General features: G+C 35.9%; 2 protein-coding genes across 6 annotated transcripts in view; one reads left to right on the top strand and one right to left on the bottom strand.

The window, feature by feature from the left end:
• The window catches only part of LOC123534070 (uncharacterized), a 56,177-nt gene extending 55,141 nt beyond the window's left edge, over positions 1-1,036 (bottom strand). For 2 of the 4 annotated variants that reach the window (XM_053519396.1, XM_053519397.1), the window contains exon 1: positions 928-976. The gene's annotated coding sequence lies outside the window, so the exon portion shown is untranslated. Of the gene's footprint in view, positions 1-927 lie in introns of all 4 variants that reach the window. The other 2 variants (XM_053519394.1, XM_053519398.1) reach the window with 2 other exon arrangements.
• On the top strand, positions 812-13,689 carry LOC123534563 (zinc finger HIT domain-containing protein 3-like). 2 transcript variants are annotated; one of them, XM_045316853.2, is made up of 6 exons: positions 812-1,073; positions 5,434-5,533; positions 6,201-6,232; positions 10,469-10,534; positions 11,280-11,357; positions 13,510-13,689. In XM_045316853.2, exons 2-6 carry the CDS (start codon positions 5,457-5,459, stop codon positions 13,686-13,688), a joined length of 432 nt encoding a protein of 143 aa, XP_045172788.2. In that variant the 5' UTR covers positions 812-1,073; positions 5,434-5,456; the 3' UTR covers position 13,689. The 2 variants fall into 2 exon arrangements, with proteins under 2 accessions (XP_045172788.2, XP_045172787.2); XM_045316852.2 differs by having other exon boundaries at positions 814-1,073; positions 5,428-5,533.
• Positions 13,690-18,544: the final 4,855 nt, after the last annotated feature.

Raw genomic sequence — 18,544 nt, 5'->3', positions numbered from 1 at the left:
AAAAATCCTGTAGTCTACCACTACAAACTTCACAACATAGAGTTAAAAACTTGTGAGGCAGCTAAATACTTAGGCATAACCATTTCCAAAGATCTAAACTGGTCCAAACACATTGACAGTATCACTTCCAAAGCAACTTCCACTCTTCGCTTCATACAACGAAATGTCAAAACTGATAATAAAAAGGTCAAAATTGCTGCCTATAACACCTATGTCCGCCCTCAACTTGAGTACTGTTCAAGCGTCTGGCATCCTTGGCAAAAAACCCTCACTAGCAAAGTCGAAAATGTCCAAAGGTCAGCTGCTAGGTACGTCATGTATGACTACAGTTACACCAGTAGTGTTACACAAATGCTGAAAACCTTAGAATGGAGTACACTCCAATATAGAAGGTTACACAATTCATTAGTAATGTTTTATAAAATAAGGACCCAGACAGTTGCAGTCGACCAATCTCATCTTATTCCAACTAGAAACCTAAATTACTTAATCCCCATGTCTCACACTCAGTACTTTTCTAACTCCTACTTCCCTAGGACCATCCGACTCTGGAACTCCCTACCAACTCATGTTAAATCTAGCCCCAGTCTCAGTATCTTTAGAGAGAGGCTGGCGGTGGTCAGTATGTAATTCTGTTGCCTCTGTCCCATTTTAACTGTAGCATACTGTCTTTTTTAGCTTTTATTCTTTTATCATTGTAACATATCAGTTCTTTAACAACTGTTTCTCTGACAGCGCCGCCCAGTGATAGTCGGAAATCGACGGTTGGGTGAAAGATGTAGATGTAGATGTAGATGTCAACTGTTACGTCCGAAAACTATTCAATTGATAAACCCGTGCAAATTACATGTAAAGAAAATGACATGATAGAATTCGAATAAAACCAAACACAGGATAACTTTTTACGGAAAATTCTTAGACACTTACCGCGATAACTAATTCCTTATCTGTTAAAAACCAACTCATTCCACAAACACAATCAATCTTGACCGGAAAGCATTTCTCACGCGACACTTATTACACGACACACCGAGCACGTGTAACCGGTGCTGAAGTAAACAAACAAGCAATCGGTATGTATTTTACGGATGTTTTACTAAAATTGATGGTTTACTAATTTGCTATCACTTTACTGCATTTGAAATTCAATGAGAAAATCCGATCGTGCGGAGACAGTTTTGATCCTATGAAACATTATTTCAGTCTCAGAACTTTGCTTTCGTTGAAAAAAAATGTAGTAGTCTTACTTGGCACACACAGGTAGGAGATCATCACAAATCGGTGTGTTATCTACAAATCTGTAGTTAACACATCAATCAGTAGTTATCAGTAACTACCGATCTGTAGATACACAATACATAAATCTAGAAATTTTCATTTTAAAGGTTTGTTTTCATCATCCGGAAAATGCCTATCCTTCAACAAGTTTTATCGGAGGCAAGTCTCCGATAATTTGTCTAAATATAATTTCAACAACGAATATTAAAGATACAGAAGCAGAAAATAAATTGACGTTTCACTACTAAATGCATTTTACTTGTAAAAATCTCAAGCAAAAAGCTGTTATTTTAGTTATTTTCACTTTGCAATTTCCGTTCCTATCCGATGTTTGCCATCTTGTAAAGTAATAACACTGCTCGTGATTGGCTACTTTTACTGAAATCTTCAGGCTCACGTCAAAAGGTCGCTAAAGTACGGAAGACGGGTATGGGTAAAAATCGCGAATATGATTAAACTAAGATTTTTTAATGAAAGGTTTAGACTATTATTTCTGTAAATACTTGCTTAATATTAAGTAGGAGCATAGAATGGGGGAATATATAATATTATATGCCTTCCAGTCTCAAAAATTTTGGAAAAAGAAGAACTGATTAGTTCAAATAAATGGAATAGCCTGCTTGAAAGGGAATTTTAATGCATTGGTACATTTTGTAACTTGGTTCTTATACCATATTTATTGACAAGAACGTCTAAATTTTTCTCGACAGATCAACCATTTTTGCACCCCGCCTCCATCCTCCATCAACAGCACTGGAAGATAGATAGATAACAGTGATTTTTAGGCCGTTTTGGGGCCGGAATTTGGTCCCTTTCCCATATTTCTCAAAGAAATTCCATTGAAAAAAATACATATAAACCCTTTCCACTTTCTAGATCGACATGATAATGTAAATTGTACCATTTAAAACATGAGGCAATGTATTTTTAAATAATTATCTTTCTTTGCGCAACATATCTATGAAAAATATTGCTTTTATCACGACGCAAGTTTTCCCCTATTTTGGTTACGGCACGGTTTTCACCTTCTTACGGGCATGGCCACCATTAGCCCAAAACTTAAAAATAAACAGTGGATGATACTGCATTGCAACTATTATGTGTAAAACTTGTACATCAAATAAATGATGTATTTCATACTGTAAAGGTATTACTAATGTATGCTCCTGTTTGTACACCATACTTTTACTTGCAACAGCATCCAAAAATAACTCCTTACATAAAATGCATTATGGGCACTGCAAAGAATGGATCAACGGCATGGAAATGCTGTAGGTGTTTTAAATGCAAATTTAAGCGTTATAAAGTGGTTTCAATTGATTTTAATGGCTGCATTTGTGTAAAATTGAAATTATGATGTTTGAAAAATGCAAAAAACGGAAGATACTATTCCTCAGAACTGTTTGAAATAACTTTGTTCCGATAGCGGAAGTTGATACCATTTATTGCAAGCGTTCTTCAACACCTGGATTTTCTTGTTTACAAAATTAAAAGGGTATTTTAATTTTTTATTCTTATTTATCTACAGATCGGTAGTTACTGATAACTACTGATTGATGTGTTAACTACAGATTTGTAGATAACACACCGATTTGTGATGATCTCCGACCTGACACATACAGTAGATGATAGACAAATCTGTACAGTTTCCAATTACGGCTGTAAAATGTCAGGCATGTAGCGCTCCGATCCAGTCCACGAGTTAGGGACCAACAATTCACTGATCCTGTTAAATTATATAATACCAGTAATCCAAATAATTTGAACGTCAGAACTTATGCTGAGATATTTTGTGATAGGGCAGAACCCCTTTTTTTACGTCAAAACCAGTAAAGACCTTTTCTGTGGAGAAAATAGATTTAGGTAGAAACACGATCAGGCAAAATACTTAAACGAAACAAAATAAAACTGAATCATTTTATGGTTTAAACAAAACAGTAAAACACATTAATAAAGAGTAAACATTATATATTTCATTTGGCTTAGCCGCTACCTCTCTGTATTTATATGTCCGTCATTACACTCTTGTTGCTGACATTGTGGTTATTGATCACATGACACAAAGTGGAGCCATATAAAATGTGTGTAAACAGGTTTTTTTTCAGCCGTTTTTATAGCCGTTATTCGGCTATATTCCCAATGCCAAAAAGTATGTATTTTCCCAAAATGAAGGCAAAAATTCCCAATCTACATTGCTTAAACACATCCTTACTATATCCTAGATGGGACTAAATATTTCCCAATTTGAAACATTTACGCGTAAAAATTCCCAATTTAAAGGGTATAGGCTACATGTATGTTCCCAAATTAGCCAGAAAAAACCCTGGACTAAACTTTAGGGTGCATTGTTTAAAACAGTAACAAACTTGTGTTTTGACGTTTATTTCTGGTAAACAATATTTCGGATGGTGAGTGATGGTTTGACGTGATGATCTTGTTTTTAAATTTGCAAAAACTGATTATACATGTACCTACCCTGAGAAACAGCCAGAGTGCACTAGTTGAAGTAAATATTTCAAAAAATATTCCTGGAGATGGTGAACCCACTCCTATACAGTGACCCTTTTAGTGGTGTGTATCTAAACATTAGTATTTACTATGTGTGCATAGCTTTCAGCTTAACTATACGAATTATGGAGAGCTGTCCTACTCTACCCGGCGTCGGCGTCTTTCCGCGTCCGCACCTTGGTTACAGTTTTGATGCACATTCTCTTCGTCTCTGTAATTACTTGATGGATTTGTTTCAAACTTAAAATAGTTATTCCTTATCATCACCCACATCATTTGGCACCATGGCCATAACTCTCACACCAATGTTTTAGAATTATCCCCCTTTTACTTACCTCTGGCACAAATTTTTCATGAATTATGCCCCCCTTTTACTTAGAATAAGGTTAATTTTGATGCATTTTCACTATATCTCTGTTATAACAGAGAGGATTTGATTCAAACTTAAAATTTTTTTTCAACATCATCACTCACATTATATGACACAAGGACCATAACTCTAGCACCATTATTTCATGAATTATCTCCCTTTTTTACATAGAATTTCAGGTTAAAGTTTTGGTGCACTTTCACTCTATCTCAGTTATTACTAATTGGATTTGATTCAAACTTAAAGTAGTTGTTCCACATCATCACCCACATCATTATGACACAAGGTGCATCACTCTTGCACCAATATTTCATGAATTGTGCCCCCTTTTTGCTAAGAAATTATACTTACTTAATGTTTTGGTACACTTTATTTCTCTTATTACTTAATACTTTTGACACAGACTCAAGCTATTGTCCAGTATCTTCATTCAAACTGGAGTCATTAAACACTCCAGTAACAGCTCTAGCTTTCTCAAATGTGCCCAGTTTCATTATCAAGCATCGAAATTGTCGAGCGCGCTGTCTCCTGTGACAGCTCTTGTTAAAAGTCTGGGTATGTCCCTGAGAAGCGGCTAACATTATTAAATCACATTGATCAATTGAATGATGCCCTGTTCTACACTGCAAAGCAGCATCCAAGCCAGCAGTAAGTTACTAGTAACGTCACAAATGGCATCAACCAGACAGTGCTGCTGTAGAAAAGAAGCTTCAAACAGATCTGTAGGCTTATTGCTGACATCGTAATATATACTTACACATGTATACAGTACTATTCCTAAACTGTTGATGTTTTGTTCTATTGTTACCATATAACAGACCAAATTTCTTGAGTCAGAGTATATGCTCATAATGTAGCCATAGATTGATAACCATTACAAGGTTACAGGATAATTTTGGCCCAGGAACTGTACACAGTATTGTCATGTTTCCTGATTGCTTTTTGAGGCCACATCAACGAACAGTCCCCACAAACTGTAACACATGAAAATCAGACAAGTTTTATAAAGGGTAAAAAATATAGTCCAAAGAGTTGGGATGCTTCATTTAATGAAAATTGTTATAGTCACATTGTCTGCTCATAAGAGGTTTTATTTTCAAACTTTCACCAAATTTATATACCTCTAAATTTTTGTCATGTTTGATAATCAGCAAGATTGTACCGGAAACTAGAGTTACAATGTATAGCCATATTTAATTATACATTAGGTATTATAGGTTTTTTGGGGGTATTTAAGAATAACAAATGTGGTAAATGAATGTAATTTATAGTTTCAGCTGATAGATATTAAAGAAGAGAAATGATCAAGAAAGCTATATGTGAGATCTGTAAAGAGGTAGAGCACAAGTACAGATGTCCCCAGTGTAGGATTGTGTAGTAAGTATTGGTGTAGTGGCAAAAAAACAAAATCACCTTATCATTTTGCAACTTTTATTGAATTAAGAAACAATATATCTCAAACAGTGATTTGTCATTGAATAAAATCATTTTTTGGGGTTCAAAGGTTAAGGAATTTTAAAAATATCACAAGGGTGCAACACGAGTGATATAACAATATGCATCTGAATGAAAGCGACTTAATTCAAGAGCAGATCACTGTTTGAGATATCTTATTTTTATTCTAACATGACATCAAGGATTACTATTTTCATCCCTAACAACAGTCATCAAATATTAAATTTTGCTAGTTTGTGTAGTTTTCTTTTCCAGCACAGTGCGGTGACATTTGACACTAGGACATAATAATTGTGAACTCTGACTTTGTTGCATATTTACACACAGTTTCAGTCTTCTTTGTTTCATAGGAAAATTAGTTAGGCCTTGTTAGAATATAAAGCAATGTGGTTTACTCTAGTGTTACACTTATAGTTTACAGTGAAGTGTCTAAAGCATTAACCAAAGCTCACCAACCCAGATCAGTTAAAGATTTCATTTTCAATTACCTCATGCTTTGATCTAAATCATAATTATAAAGTAAGATTATGTAATATTCTTGGCATATGCGAAAGAGATTAATAAAAAAGTTTCACAATTTCTTTTTCAGCTGTTCACTAGCATGTTACAAGACACATAAAGGTAAGATACTTTTATTGAGCCACAACATGAGAAAACCAACATAGTGCATTTGCGACCAGCATGAATCTAGACCAGCCTGCGCATCTGCGCAGTCTGGTCAGGATCCATGCTGTTCGCTTTCAAAGCCTATTGCAATTAGAGAAACTGTTAGCGAACAGCATGGATCCTGACCAGATGCGCATGCTGGTCTGGATCCGTGCTGGCCGCAAACGCACTGTTGGTTTTCTCATGGTGCGGCTCATATATTATTACAGTAGAACTTCATTTGCTCGAACTTGGATAATTTGAACACCATCCTTTGCTCAAAGTTATTGTCAGGTCCCGGCAAAATTCCTATATAAAATGTATATGGTTCCAACACTCAAACTAGCTGTAACTCGAACTAATTTTGCCTATCAAGTCAAAAAGTCAGAATGAAATTTGACTAAATACCCTATGTAAATGGAGAATACAAAATTCTCCATCAGTTTAGCTTGATATTATATGATATATATTATTATATTATTTCTTAAGTTATTATACCACAAGGAAGTACTCAATGTAAAATTTCCATATATAATCAGGAATTTATTTTGAATATTTCATTTTGAACAGTCTGAAAGTGTGATTATTTTTCCGAATATCTCAATGCTGGATGTTATTCATTACAAGAACACCTGTAATAACAGGCATCCAGGAGACTTACTGTAGAAATCTATAGAGAACTAGATAAAAAGATGCATATATGTTACTGATCAGGAAATCCAGAGAAAAAGTTGCAATCAAAGAAATTCAGTGTTTAGGCTAACTTTTTAGTTTGATAAAGATTTGGTATAAATGATAGAACAAATAACACAGGTCAGCGAGGGTGTCGGTATATTGTCAACTTTCAAAAAAGTGCTATTTTCATTTTCTGTGCATGTGATATTTTCTTTTCATATAATATGAATATTGCATTCCTGAGAGGGAGATATGAAAATGTTCCCTCATAGATATATGAAAATGAACAAATTATGGCATCAGCCGAGATCTTTACTCATACTTCAAGGGGTAACAATTTTTATATGACCCATTCAGGAATGCAATATTCATTTTATTATACCAAAAACATAAAAAGGGTCTAAATCAACATGAGTTAATGATTTTTTGAAATAATTGATAAAAAGTAGAATATTAACACCATTAAAGATTGACATATCACAAGTAAAGATTTTTTGTCTGTAAAAGGCAGGAGGTTATACCGAGAAATAATGGCAAATTTGCTGTAAGAACTTTATAGTTATTTCTGTTATACACCCGAAGGGACATATTATGTTATGACACTAGAGTCCATCTGTCAGTCCATCCATTAGCAATTTCGTGTCCGCTCTGTAACTCTTGAACCTATTGAAGGATTTCGAAGAAACTTGACACAAATGTTCACCACATCGAAACAACATGCAGAGCACATGTTTTTGATTGCTCGCTTCAAGGGTAAGGTCACACTTAAGGCTCAAAGGTCATATGACCTTGTTTCGTGTCCGCTCTGTAACTCTTGAACTGCTTGAAGGATTTTAAAGAAACTTGGCACAAATGTTCACCTCATCGAGAGGACATGCAAAGCGCATGTTTCGGATGGCTCGCTTCAAGGTTAAAGTCGCACTTAGGGGTCTAAGGCCATACCTTCGGGCGTATATTGCTCCGCATTTCAGTGCGCTTGTTAGCTCACCTGTCACAAAGTGACAAGGTGAGCTTTTGTGATCGTGCGGTGTCCGTCGTCCGTCCGTCCGTGCGTGCGTCCGTAAACTTTTGCTTGTGACCACTCTAGAGGTCACATTTTTCATGGGATCTTTATGAAAGTTGGTCTGAATGTTCATCTTGATGATATCTAGGTCAAGTTCGAAACTGGGTTACGTGCCGTCAAAAACTAGGTCAGTAGGTCTAAAAATAGAAAAACCTTGTGACCTCTCTAGAGGCCATATATTTCATGAGATCTTCACGAAAATTGGTCAGAATGTTCACCTTGATGATATCTAGGTCAAGTTCGAAACTGGGTCACGTGCCATCAAAAACTAGGTCAGTAGGTCTAAAAATAGAAAAACCTTGTGACCTCTCTAGAGGCCATATATTTCACAAGATCTTCATGAAAATTGGTCAGAACGTTCACCTTGATGATATCTAGGTCAAGTTCGAAACTGGGTCACGTGCCATCAAAAACTAGGTCAGTAGGTCAAATAATAGAAAAACTTTGTGACCTCTCTAAAGGCCATATTTTTCATGGGATCTGTATGAAAATTGGTCTGAATGTTCATCTTGGTGATATCTAGGTCAAATGCGAAACTGGGTCATGTGCGGTCAAAAACTAGGTCAGTAGGTCTAAAAATAGAAAAACCTTGTGACCTCTCTAGGGGCCATATATTTCATGAGATCTTCATGAAAATTGTGCAGAATGTTCATCTTGATGATATCTAGGTCAAGTTTGAAAGTGGGTCACATGCTTCAAAAACTAGGTCAGTAGGTTAAATAATAGAAAAACCTTGTGACCTCTCTAGAGGCCATATTTTTCATGGGATCTGTATGAAAGTTGGTGTGAATGTTCATCTTGATGATATCTAGGTCAAGTTCGAAAGTGGGTCACGTGCCCTCAAAAACTAGGTCAGTAGGTCAAATAATAGAAAAACCTTGTGACCTCTCTAAAGGCCATATTTTATATGGGATCTGTATGAAAATTGGTCTGAATGTTCATCTTAATGATATCTAAGTCAAATTCAAAACAGTGTCATGTGCGGTCAAAAACTAGGTCAGTAAGTCTAAAAATAGAAAAAACTTGTGACTTCTCTAGAGGCCATACTTGTGAATGGATCTCCATAAAAATTGGTCAGAATGTTCACCTTGATGATATCTAGGTCAAGTTTGAAACTGGGTCATGTGCTGTAAAAAACAAGGTCAGTAGGTCAAATAATAAAAAAACCTTGTGACCTCTCTAGAGGCCACACTTTTCATGGGATCTGTATGAAAGTTGGTCTGAATGTTCATCTTGATGATATCTAGGTCAAGTTTGAAACTGGGTCAACTGCGGTCAAAAACTAGGTCAGTAGGTCTAAAATTATTAAAATCTTTTGACCTCTCTAGAGGCCATATTTTTCAATGGATCTTCATGAAAATTGATCTGAATGTTCACCTTGATGATATCTAGGTCAGTTTCGAAACTGGGTCACGTGCAGTCAAAAACTAGGCCAGTAGGTATAAAAATAGAAAAACCTCTCTCTAGAGGCCATATTTTTCATGAGATCTTCATGAAAATTAGTGAGAATGTTCACCTTGATGATATCTAGGTCAAGTTCAAAACTGGGTCAAATGAGCTCAAAAACTAGGTCACTATGTCAAATAATAGAAAAAACAACTTCATACTCAAAACTGGGTCATGTGGGAAGAGGTGAGCGATTCAGGACCATCATGGTCCTCTTGTTTTTGTTTTGTGATTATCTTTTTTGTCATTAGATGAGCGTTTAATAAATAAATATCAATCAATAAGTGCTTGGCCAACTTGTGTATGTTAACCAATGGGAGATACGAAAAACAATATCACATGCTCCAAATCCAGATAGCATTACTGCACAATGTGATATTGAATTAGTGATAATGTCACATGCGGTGAAAACCAATATACTAATTAAGCATGACTAAGGAATATGATATATTAATTGGGAATTTGCATGTAGCATTGATGTGAGGTATAACAACATTAGTCAGCATATTCCCCAGGAGTTTAATATTTCCAGCATAAAATTGCTAGTTTTGATTTATGGTAAATGTATATTGTTTTTCATATCACCAGTTGGATATGATAGCATACTGCAGTGATAAAAGTTGACAAGACAGTTATAGATTTTGCTTGTAAAGTGTTAGTCCAACGACAGACAAGATAAAACAAAAGGAAAGGAAAAAGGTGTACTGTGCAATGTACAATGTATAAACAGCACAAACCTGCAATACATTTGCATTTTATTGTACTTTTTGTAGCAAATATTTTACTTTTTATTGACCATTTCATTCTTGTACAGACACTTTCTCAAGCAGGTGCAAGTTCTGTTTGTCCATGGTTACACTTAAGAGACCTAATTTCCACTCATTTTAGGCACATTTTGTTTTAGTTTGTCAAATATTTAAGCCACCATTTCCACATTATGGCTTTAATTGAATCATATTTGCCTGACACAGGGGTTTTTTATGATAAACCTAAAAGGTTTACCATTTAAGCTGATTATTTCATTACAGAGGATTGTAGCAAAAAGGAGGAGCCTTTAGAAGAGAACAAAGTTACAGACATCACAGACAAACCAGGTAGGTGCACGGTGAACTGTTCAGTTACCTTCCCTATCATGTATTTTCGCTTTAGATTTTTGCCCTTCACAGACTAGCGTTCTGTACAACATATATTTGCCATACAGTTATAAACTAGAAATGTGTCCATGTGCCCCCACTACACAACATTAAAATGACCAATTTTTTTACTAAGTTAGGGGCCATAACTCCTACAGGACTGGATGAATCCGAACGCGAAACCTTAGGTGCACAACTACACATGCTGACCAACATTCCTGTAAAGTTTTGTGACTCTACATCAAATACTTTTGGAGCTAGGCACGACACAACATTCTCGGAAGGACAGACAGATGGATGGACAAGGGCAAATCTATATGCCCCCCTTCCCGAAGTGGGGGCATAAAAAGCTATGAGAAAAATATTTTTTATTTTAGAGTTACAGAACTGTGAATAGTTATCCAAACAAGGATTTCAGTAATGTTCTGTAAGAAAATCATTTTTCACACAGCTTTTAATAACTTTACTTGCTATGATGGAAGGGAGATAATCTGAAAATTCAGTGTCTTAATTTATAGGCCATACAAAAATTGTGAGCAGATCTCAACCAAGGATTAGAAATAGTAAGAAGTTCAAATACTTCTATAGTCTAGTTTTAATGTATATTGCATTGTTCAGCAACTGTTTAGCAAGGACATTTCAAGCGTCACTGCTTTAAAGGTGGTACCAGTATTTATGACATGCGTTTGTACTTTTTGTGTTGCAGAAACCACCTTTCCAGAGTTTACTTTAAATGATGAGGAATCTGAAGACAGAGTTAGTATAGAACAACTGGAAACTTTAGGTAAGGATTATGTAAGAGTAAAAGCATCTTAATTACACCTCTTTGAGAAAGGGAGTTTTGTTTAAGGAAAATTTTATCCTCATCTTCTTACCAGGAAACTCCTCCCAATCAGTCCGTCGTATTGTTGATTGACTGGTGTTCATCAAATGTTTTATGAAGATGACCATGATATCAGGGAGTTGGTAGGGTTCTGTGTGTCTGAAGATGGTCTAGGTATGGAAGTACCTTCTGCATGTTGAGCAGATTGTCTCATTTTGATGATCGAGATTGTCGGAACTACCTCTACTCTGGATCCGGTTTGCACAAAATATATCAGAAAGGATCGATACCAAACCTTATGCATATTTTTGTGCCCCACCATACCCATGAGTGGTGGGGGCATATAGATTTGGTCTTGTCTGTCCGAAGTTCGTGACGCGCCTAGCTCAAAAAGTATTTGATATAAATTGATGAAACCTTGCATGAGTCTTTATCATGATATGAACTTGCGCACCTCCAATTTTTCATCTGGCTCCGCCCCCTATTTTCAGAGTTATGGCCCCTGAAATAGTCAAAAATGCTCATTTTTACCTTGCGACACGCCTAGCTCAAAAAGTATTTGATATAGATTCATGAAACCTTGCATGAGTCTTAATCATGATATGAACTTGTGCACCTCCTATTTTTCATCTGGCTCCGCCCCCTATTTTCAGAGTTATGACCCCTGAAATAGTCAAAAATGCACATTTTCACCTTGTGACACGCCTAGCTCAAAAAGTATTTGATATAGATTCATGAAACCTTGCATGAATCTCAATCATGATATGAACTTGCGCACCTCCTATTTTTCATTTAGGTCCGCCCCCTATTTTCAGAGTTATGGCCCCTGAAATAGTCAAAAATGCGCATTTTCACCTTGTGACATGCTTAGCTCAAAAAGTATTTGATATAGATTCATGAAACCATGCATGAGTCTTAATCATGATATGAACTTGCGCACCTCCTATTTTTCATTTGGGTTCGCCCCCTATTTTTAGAGTTATGGCCCCTGAAATAGTCAACAATGTACATTTCCACCTTGTGACGCACCTAGCTCAAAAGGTATTTCATATAAATGGTTGAAAACTTGCATAAGTCTTAATCATGATATAAACATGCACACTTCTAATTTTTTGGCTGGCTCCACCCCCTATTTTTAAAGTTATGGCCCCTGAAATAGTAAAAAAGTGCACTTTTTCACATAATTATGTGTCCAGCTCAAAAAGTATTAGATGTAAATTCAGGAAACCTTGCTGGAGTCATTATCGTGATGTGACCTTGCACATTTGGCATTCTTCTTGAGAATCTTAGCTCTTATTACAGAGTTATGGCCCTTGAAATAGCCAAAATAGTGGATTTTTTGTTTGTGATGCTCATAGCTCAAAAAGTATAGGGCCTAGAATAATGAATCCTTTTCATAAAATGTTTGTTGAGGCTATTAAGACTGCAAACATTTGAATTATTGCCCCATATTTGTGACAAATGTACCAGTGGGGAGCACACCCTGTGTCCTACAGACACATTCTAGTTTTTAATTTACTTAACTTTAGCTTTAAAAATGAATTAACCCTTACACTGCTAAATTTCTATAATGAACTTGATATGTCCATTTTTTCAGTTTGGATAGTACAGTTAACTGTTAAAAGGGGTGCTTACCAAAAAGATACTGACTGAATGGCGAACAGTGTGCATCTTGATCAGACTGCATGGATGTGCAGGCTGATCATGATCTATACTGGTCGCAAATGCAGACTCAGTTGTATCCAGCATGGTAAGGGTTAAACCGACTATATAAGGTAAACTTTGAGGAATAAAATGTCAGTGTAGGGAAGGACTTGGACTGTTTTAATAAATCTACCTGTTACAGTCAAACAGAACCTCCAGGGTACTTTTGATATGTGCTGAGGCATGCAAGATATTGACCTATTTCATTTGAAATGAGTTGTGTTTGAAAGTATTAGAATCAATTCTACAAAACTAAACATCAGTATGAGTATGAATAAAACATTTAATGATTACACATTTCGTATAACACAATATTTTAATGCAGCATATACATAAAAGATGGTAATTCAGTGTAGGAGGTGTGTTCCATAGGTAGTTGTGTATTCATTTTTGTTATTTACTATTTCAGAAAAATCAGATGAGTTGAAAGAAATGTTGTGCAATCCACATTTGCGACATATGATGACATCGCTAGTGCATTCCGAGAATCCTAGTGCCCAGCTTGAGAAGGCAATGCAGGAACCAATCTTTACAGAATTTGCTGACACCTGTTTATCTATTATTGATAATAAAACTGATACTAGTTGAACCAGTCTTTCCAGTTTTTATGCCTTCCATGTGTTTGTGTTTGGAGGAAAGTTGTTTATTGTCAGGAACTTTTGTCATTGAAATTACACCTCTTTGAGAAACAAATTACCACCTTTACAAGTGCAAGAACCATCTCTAGTGATGGTCCAAAAACTGCCTTGTCCCAGTTATTTTTCTGTACATTAAAAAAATGCCACAGGTTTTTGTTAATGGTCCTTCCGTTTACCTATGTACTACTTCATGTTAGCTTGACTGGAGAAAGTTCTATGGCAAGGGTCTCAGTTTTGTTATATTGTTTAAACTATTGTCCCTATAAATGTCAAACTTCACATAAATGATAAGGATTGATCTTAGTAAGGAAGAGACGTCTTCTGGATTAGGGTCAGGTACCTCGTAAGGGCAAGGTCACTGATACAAAACACTACCACAATGACAAAAATCTGCCTGTATTTAATTTTATTTCCCTGAACAATTATGACCATATATGTACCGACACAACAAAGTTGTGTTCTGTATCTGCTTTCTTTAAGACACGCAAAGGGGTAGAGTAGACAAAAAATACTACATACTTAACCATTTATTTCGCTGTAGGGCCTCGGCCTTAAATTTTCATCAATGAAAGTCGTATTCTGCCCTTCATCACACGGCAAAAATTTGTGTAAAATTCAATTCAAAACTTGAAAGGCTTAGTTATACTCTCAGAAATGAAGTATATTGGAACTACATCGCAGGCATCCTCTGGTTGGTCCATCAGTCGTTCCATCCGGTAGGCTTACCGCCACAAAAATTTTCAAATACATATGTTTACCATCATAATATGACAAAAATGCAAGCTGCAAGCTGGACCCAGGTCTTATTTTATCTTCTTTAAATTAGCATCTGTTGTGTACCTTATAAAGCACACAACCTAGTTTGCTAGGCTCAATGTCTCACTTGGAGATTGAAGGCCATTACACAGATTCATTTCATATCCACTGTTTTTTCTCTATAGCCAATCATGGTTTAAATATAATGCAAACAGTCACTGACCAGACTTATTTAGTTCTACGAGTCATTGATGGCAGTACTAGAAACAATATAAATACTGTCAAATCATTTAATTTCGTGGTTTGGGCCAAACTGGCAATTTCATGGGGATATGAATTCGTGGATTTAAACTTTTGAACAAAAAATAAATGGGAATTTTACTTGTTCGTTGAGATTAAATTTTGTGGATTGACTAAACCACGAAATCCACAAAAATTAGTCCCCTACAAATATTAATGATTTCACAGTAAACCAATATAACCAACAAAGTTATCTATCTTTGAATATAAACGGAACACTTGATACATTACATCAGACTATGTACCTTATAAACCATTGGATTTCAGTAAAACTAGCATTTGTTCAGTATGTGTGCACTTACCTCCCCTCTCCCTGTATCATAATGGGTTGGTCATATTTTATCTGGATTGCAAACATTCTGTTTCTTCTGGGCCACCTCCTACCTTAAAGCTTGCAAGCTAACCCATTTACTGTGTAAATCTTAGTAAAGAAGTATAACAAGATTTCTTGCTTAGGTTCAAAGCTTAAAGTTGAAAATTTTACCAGACTTTTCTGAAATTTAATTTTTCACTGACCAATTTTCAAAATCAAACAATTAACCGACAAAGAAAATATTTCCCCGATTTTTCAAGGTCGGTGGCATCTCTGTGAAAGATCAGTCATGGCTGATTGTATTAACAATCTCGGGAGTACACTGGAATCCTTGTTACTGATGTTTGGTAAGTGTCTATAAAGGCGTGTAAGTAGCATCGCCCAGAGAGGATCTGCAAAATATTTGTGAACCGTTTTTACTACTGTAAAAGCTTGAACAAGACTACAGCGTTACAAAATGGTAACCTACCTAGTGAACCGTCAGCAATTTTCTAATCTGTGTACAAAAGAATTATGATCCATCTAAAAGATGTAACTGAAAGTATTTTTATTGTCTCACAATATTGTCTTGCATTTTCAAGCTCATATAGTCATATTGTTACTGAAGATAAACCGAGGATCTAAAACAATCTATACCTCAAACACGAGACGCGCACAGATCCGATACCAAAGCTGGACATTGAATATTTAGTATCAACAAACCTATAACATTACTTATTCATATTAAAAAGACAACTTATGTTTTCATAATTTATTCGCTTTTTATACAAACACTCGATAGCAATATAATTTATGTTCAATTGACTATAGTCCCAATAGAGAAAAGAATTTTATAACCCTAGTATGAGCTTTTCTTACTGACTCAGAGCTTCCTTTCTAACACTGGCAAATCTCAGCTTCCTGTCCCACGCCTGCAACTCTCTTGACAGCTTCCTGTCAAACCACTGGCAACCAACTTCCTTTTTTTTATAAATACAGTTACATGTTATTTCTTGCCATTAAATTATTAAAAAAGCTGCTTCCCTCAAGATTTTTGTCAAAACTACTAAAAAACAAAACTAAATTCTCTATAAATCTATCTATTTTACATCAGCAGCTCACTGGGTAAAGATTTTTTTAATCACAAATTACAATTTTTATTATCTATAAAGTCAATTTAAAAAAACAAAACAAGAAGCTGCGTTCAATAAACGCTTGATGCCCCCAGTGGCATCCTTGTCAATACAAAGCAACCTAAGTCCAAAAGGAGGTCAAGGTCAAACTGAGGTCAGGTGATGTTTGAAGATGAGGAATGGTCACGGGTTACATCTGCATTAGTATCAAGTCATTCTTGTAAGGGGTACTGATGCTAGAGGAAACGGTCCCATTTGGTTAATCAAGAGATGGCCCATACAAAGCAAACTAAGTCCAAAACAAGGTCAAGGTCAAACTGAGGTCAGGTGATGTTTGAAGATAAGGAATGGTCACAGGTTACATCTGCATTAGTATCGAGTCATTCTAGTAAGGAGTATTAATTCTAGAAGAAACGGTCCCATTTGGTTAACCTCGTACGAACGGAAGGATGGACAGGACAATCACTATATGCCTCCCGCATCAGTATCATCAAACTGTATTCACATTTTGTTTTTCATTAATAACACATAGAATGTGGAGGTTGTCTGTTTAAACTACATGGACACCAAAAATCATATTCTTTTTTTACAGCATGTTGAGCTGCTGACAAATACAAAGCTGCCAGTTTGTATAATCCACATAATAAATTATAATAGATCCTTATTTTAAATCTTAATGTAAAATCATTTATATTGGTGGGAACTAATTTTCTGCATTGACTCAACCCACAAAATTAAATCCAAACTAGCAGGTAAAATTCCCATTCATTTAATGTTCAAAGGTTAAAAGCCCCGATTTTCCCATAAAATAGCCATTTTGGCCAAAACCACGAAATGTTGTGGTCACAATTTCATATTTATTCAAAGCTACTGCTTACAGTTCTTCTGTTAAACAGCCTAAACCTTATAACAGAACCTTAAATTAGCAATCAAGAGGGCCATGATGGCCCCAAGTTGCTCACCTGACTGACTGTTTTGACTACATATTGAATATATGTTATGTTGATCCAGTTCCAAGTCTGTCCTAGATTTCGTAAAAAAACTTGGTTTCAAATGGATCTGGCAGAAAATGTGGCTCCTAGAATATTAACTTTTTTTTCTATTATTTGATTTGATGACCTGTTTTTACCCTACTTGTGGAACTTAACCTAACTTCATAAAGACAAATATTCCAATTAGGTTTCATTTAATGTGGATTTGAAATATGGATTTTTTTTTATAATTTGAGCTTGTTATCTAATATACGATCCCCAGATGACGTAGTTCAATCCCAGCTTGGATGCCAAAAAGACAAACACTCTGACCAGGTTTAGAAAACATGGTAAACAGATCGTTTTCAAGGCGTCTATGATTAATTGTCCAAGATTTTATTAAGACAAACATTTCGACCGATTAAGATTTGGCCACAACTGTGAGTTGGTAAACCAACTGTGGACTACATTTTCAAAAAGACAAACGGTTTGACCAAGTTTCATTGGGACCAGATAAATACTGTTTCTATAGTATTAACAATATTTCATTATTATTATCTGATCTAGTGACCTACTTTTTCAAATAAGGTGACCAATTTCAAACCTCTACTTTTATAATGACAAACATTTTGACCAAGATTTACCACTAGGGTGTTTACGAAGACTAGAAGACATGGGACATTGGACCATCCACCTATCAAACAGCTCAATAAATTCTACTGTTTATGCAGCAACTACATTAATGAGCCGTGCCATGAGAAAACCAACATAGTGGGTTTGCGACCAGCATGGATCCGCGCAGTCCGGTCAGGATCCATGCTGTTCGCTAACGGTTTCTCTAATTGCAGTAGGCTTTGAAAGTGAACAGCATGGATCCTGACCAGACTGCGCGGATGCTCAGGCTGGTCTGGATCCATGCTGGTCGCAAACCCACTATGTTGGTTTTGTCATGGCGCGGCTCATATCATTCATTTAAATAAAAAAAAAAAACAATGGTCCCAACACTGCTTCTTCATGAACTTTTCTTCCATCAAAGCTGGATGTCATATAGTGGCTTTGCACTAAGTCTAATGCCTTCCAAATGGGACAAAGAAGGGGTGTTCACTGAAAATGTACTGACCGAATAGCGAAGCGCGGACAATGATGTGCAGGTTAATCTTGGTCTGCACTGGTCGCAAAGGCAAAATCACTTGCCACCATAAGGCTAAAGGTTAACTAGATATCTGACAAGTGCTTAGATTACATTTTTCTGGAAAGTTTTCCACACAAGTTAAAAGTTTTTCACTAGAGACGATGTTGGTTAACTTTTTCTGCAAAGACCTATTAGTATTAAGCTTCTAAAGGTAGGTCAAAA

This window comes from Mercenaria mercenaria, chromosome 12 (genome assembly GCF_021730395.1).
Source record: "Mercenaria mercenaria strain notata chromosome 12, MADL_Memer_1, whole genome shotgun sequence".
Taxonomy (NCBI): Eukaryota; Metazoa; Mollusca; class Bivalvia; order Venerida; family Veneridae; genus Mercenaria; species Mercenaria mercenaria.
Note: the sequence above shows the minus strand (reverse complement) of the source record. Positions and strands in the feature narration are given on the sequence as shown.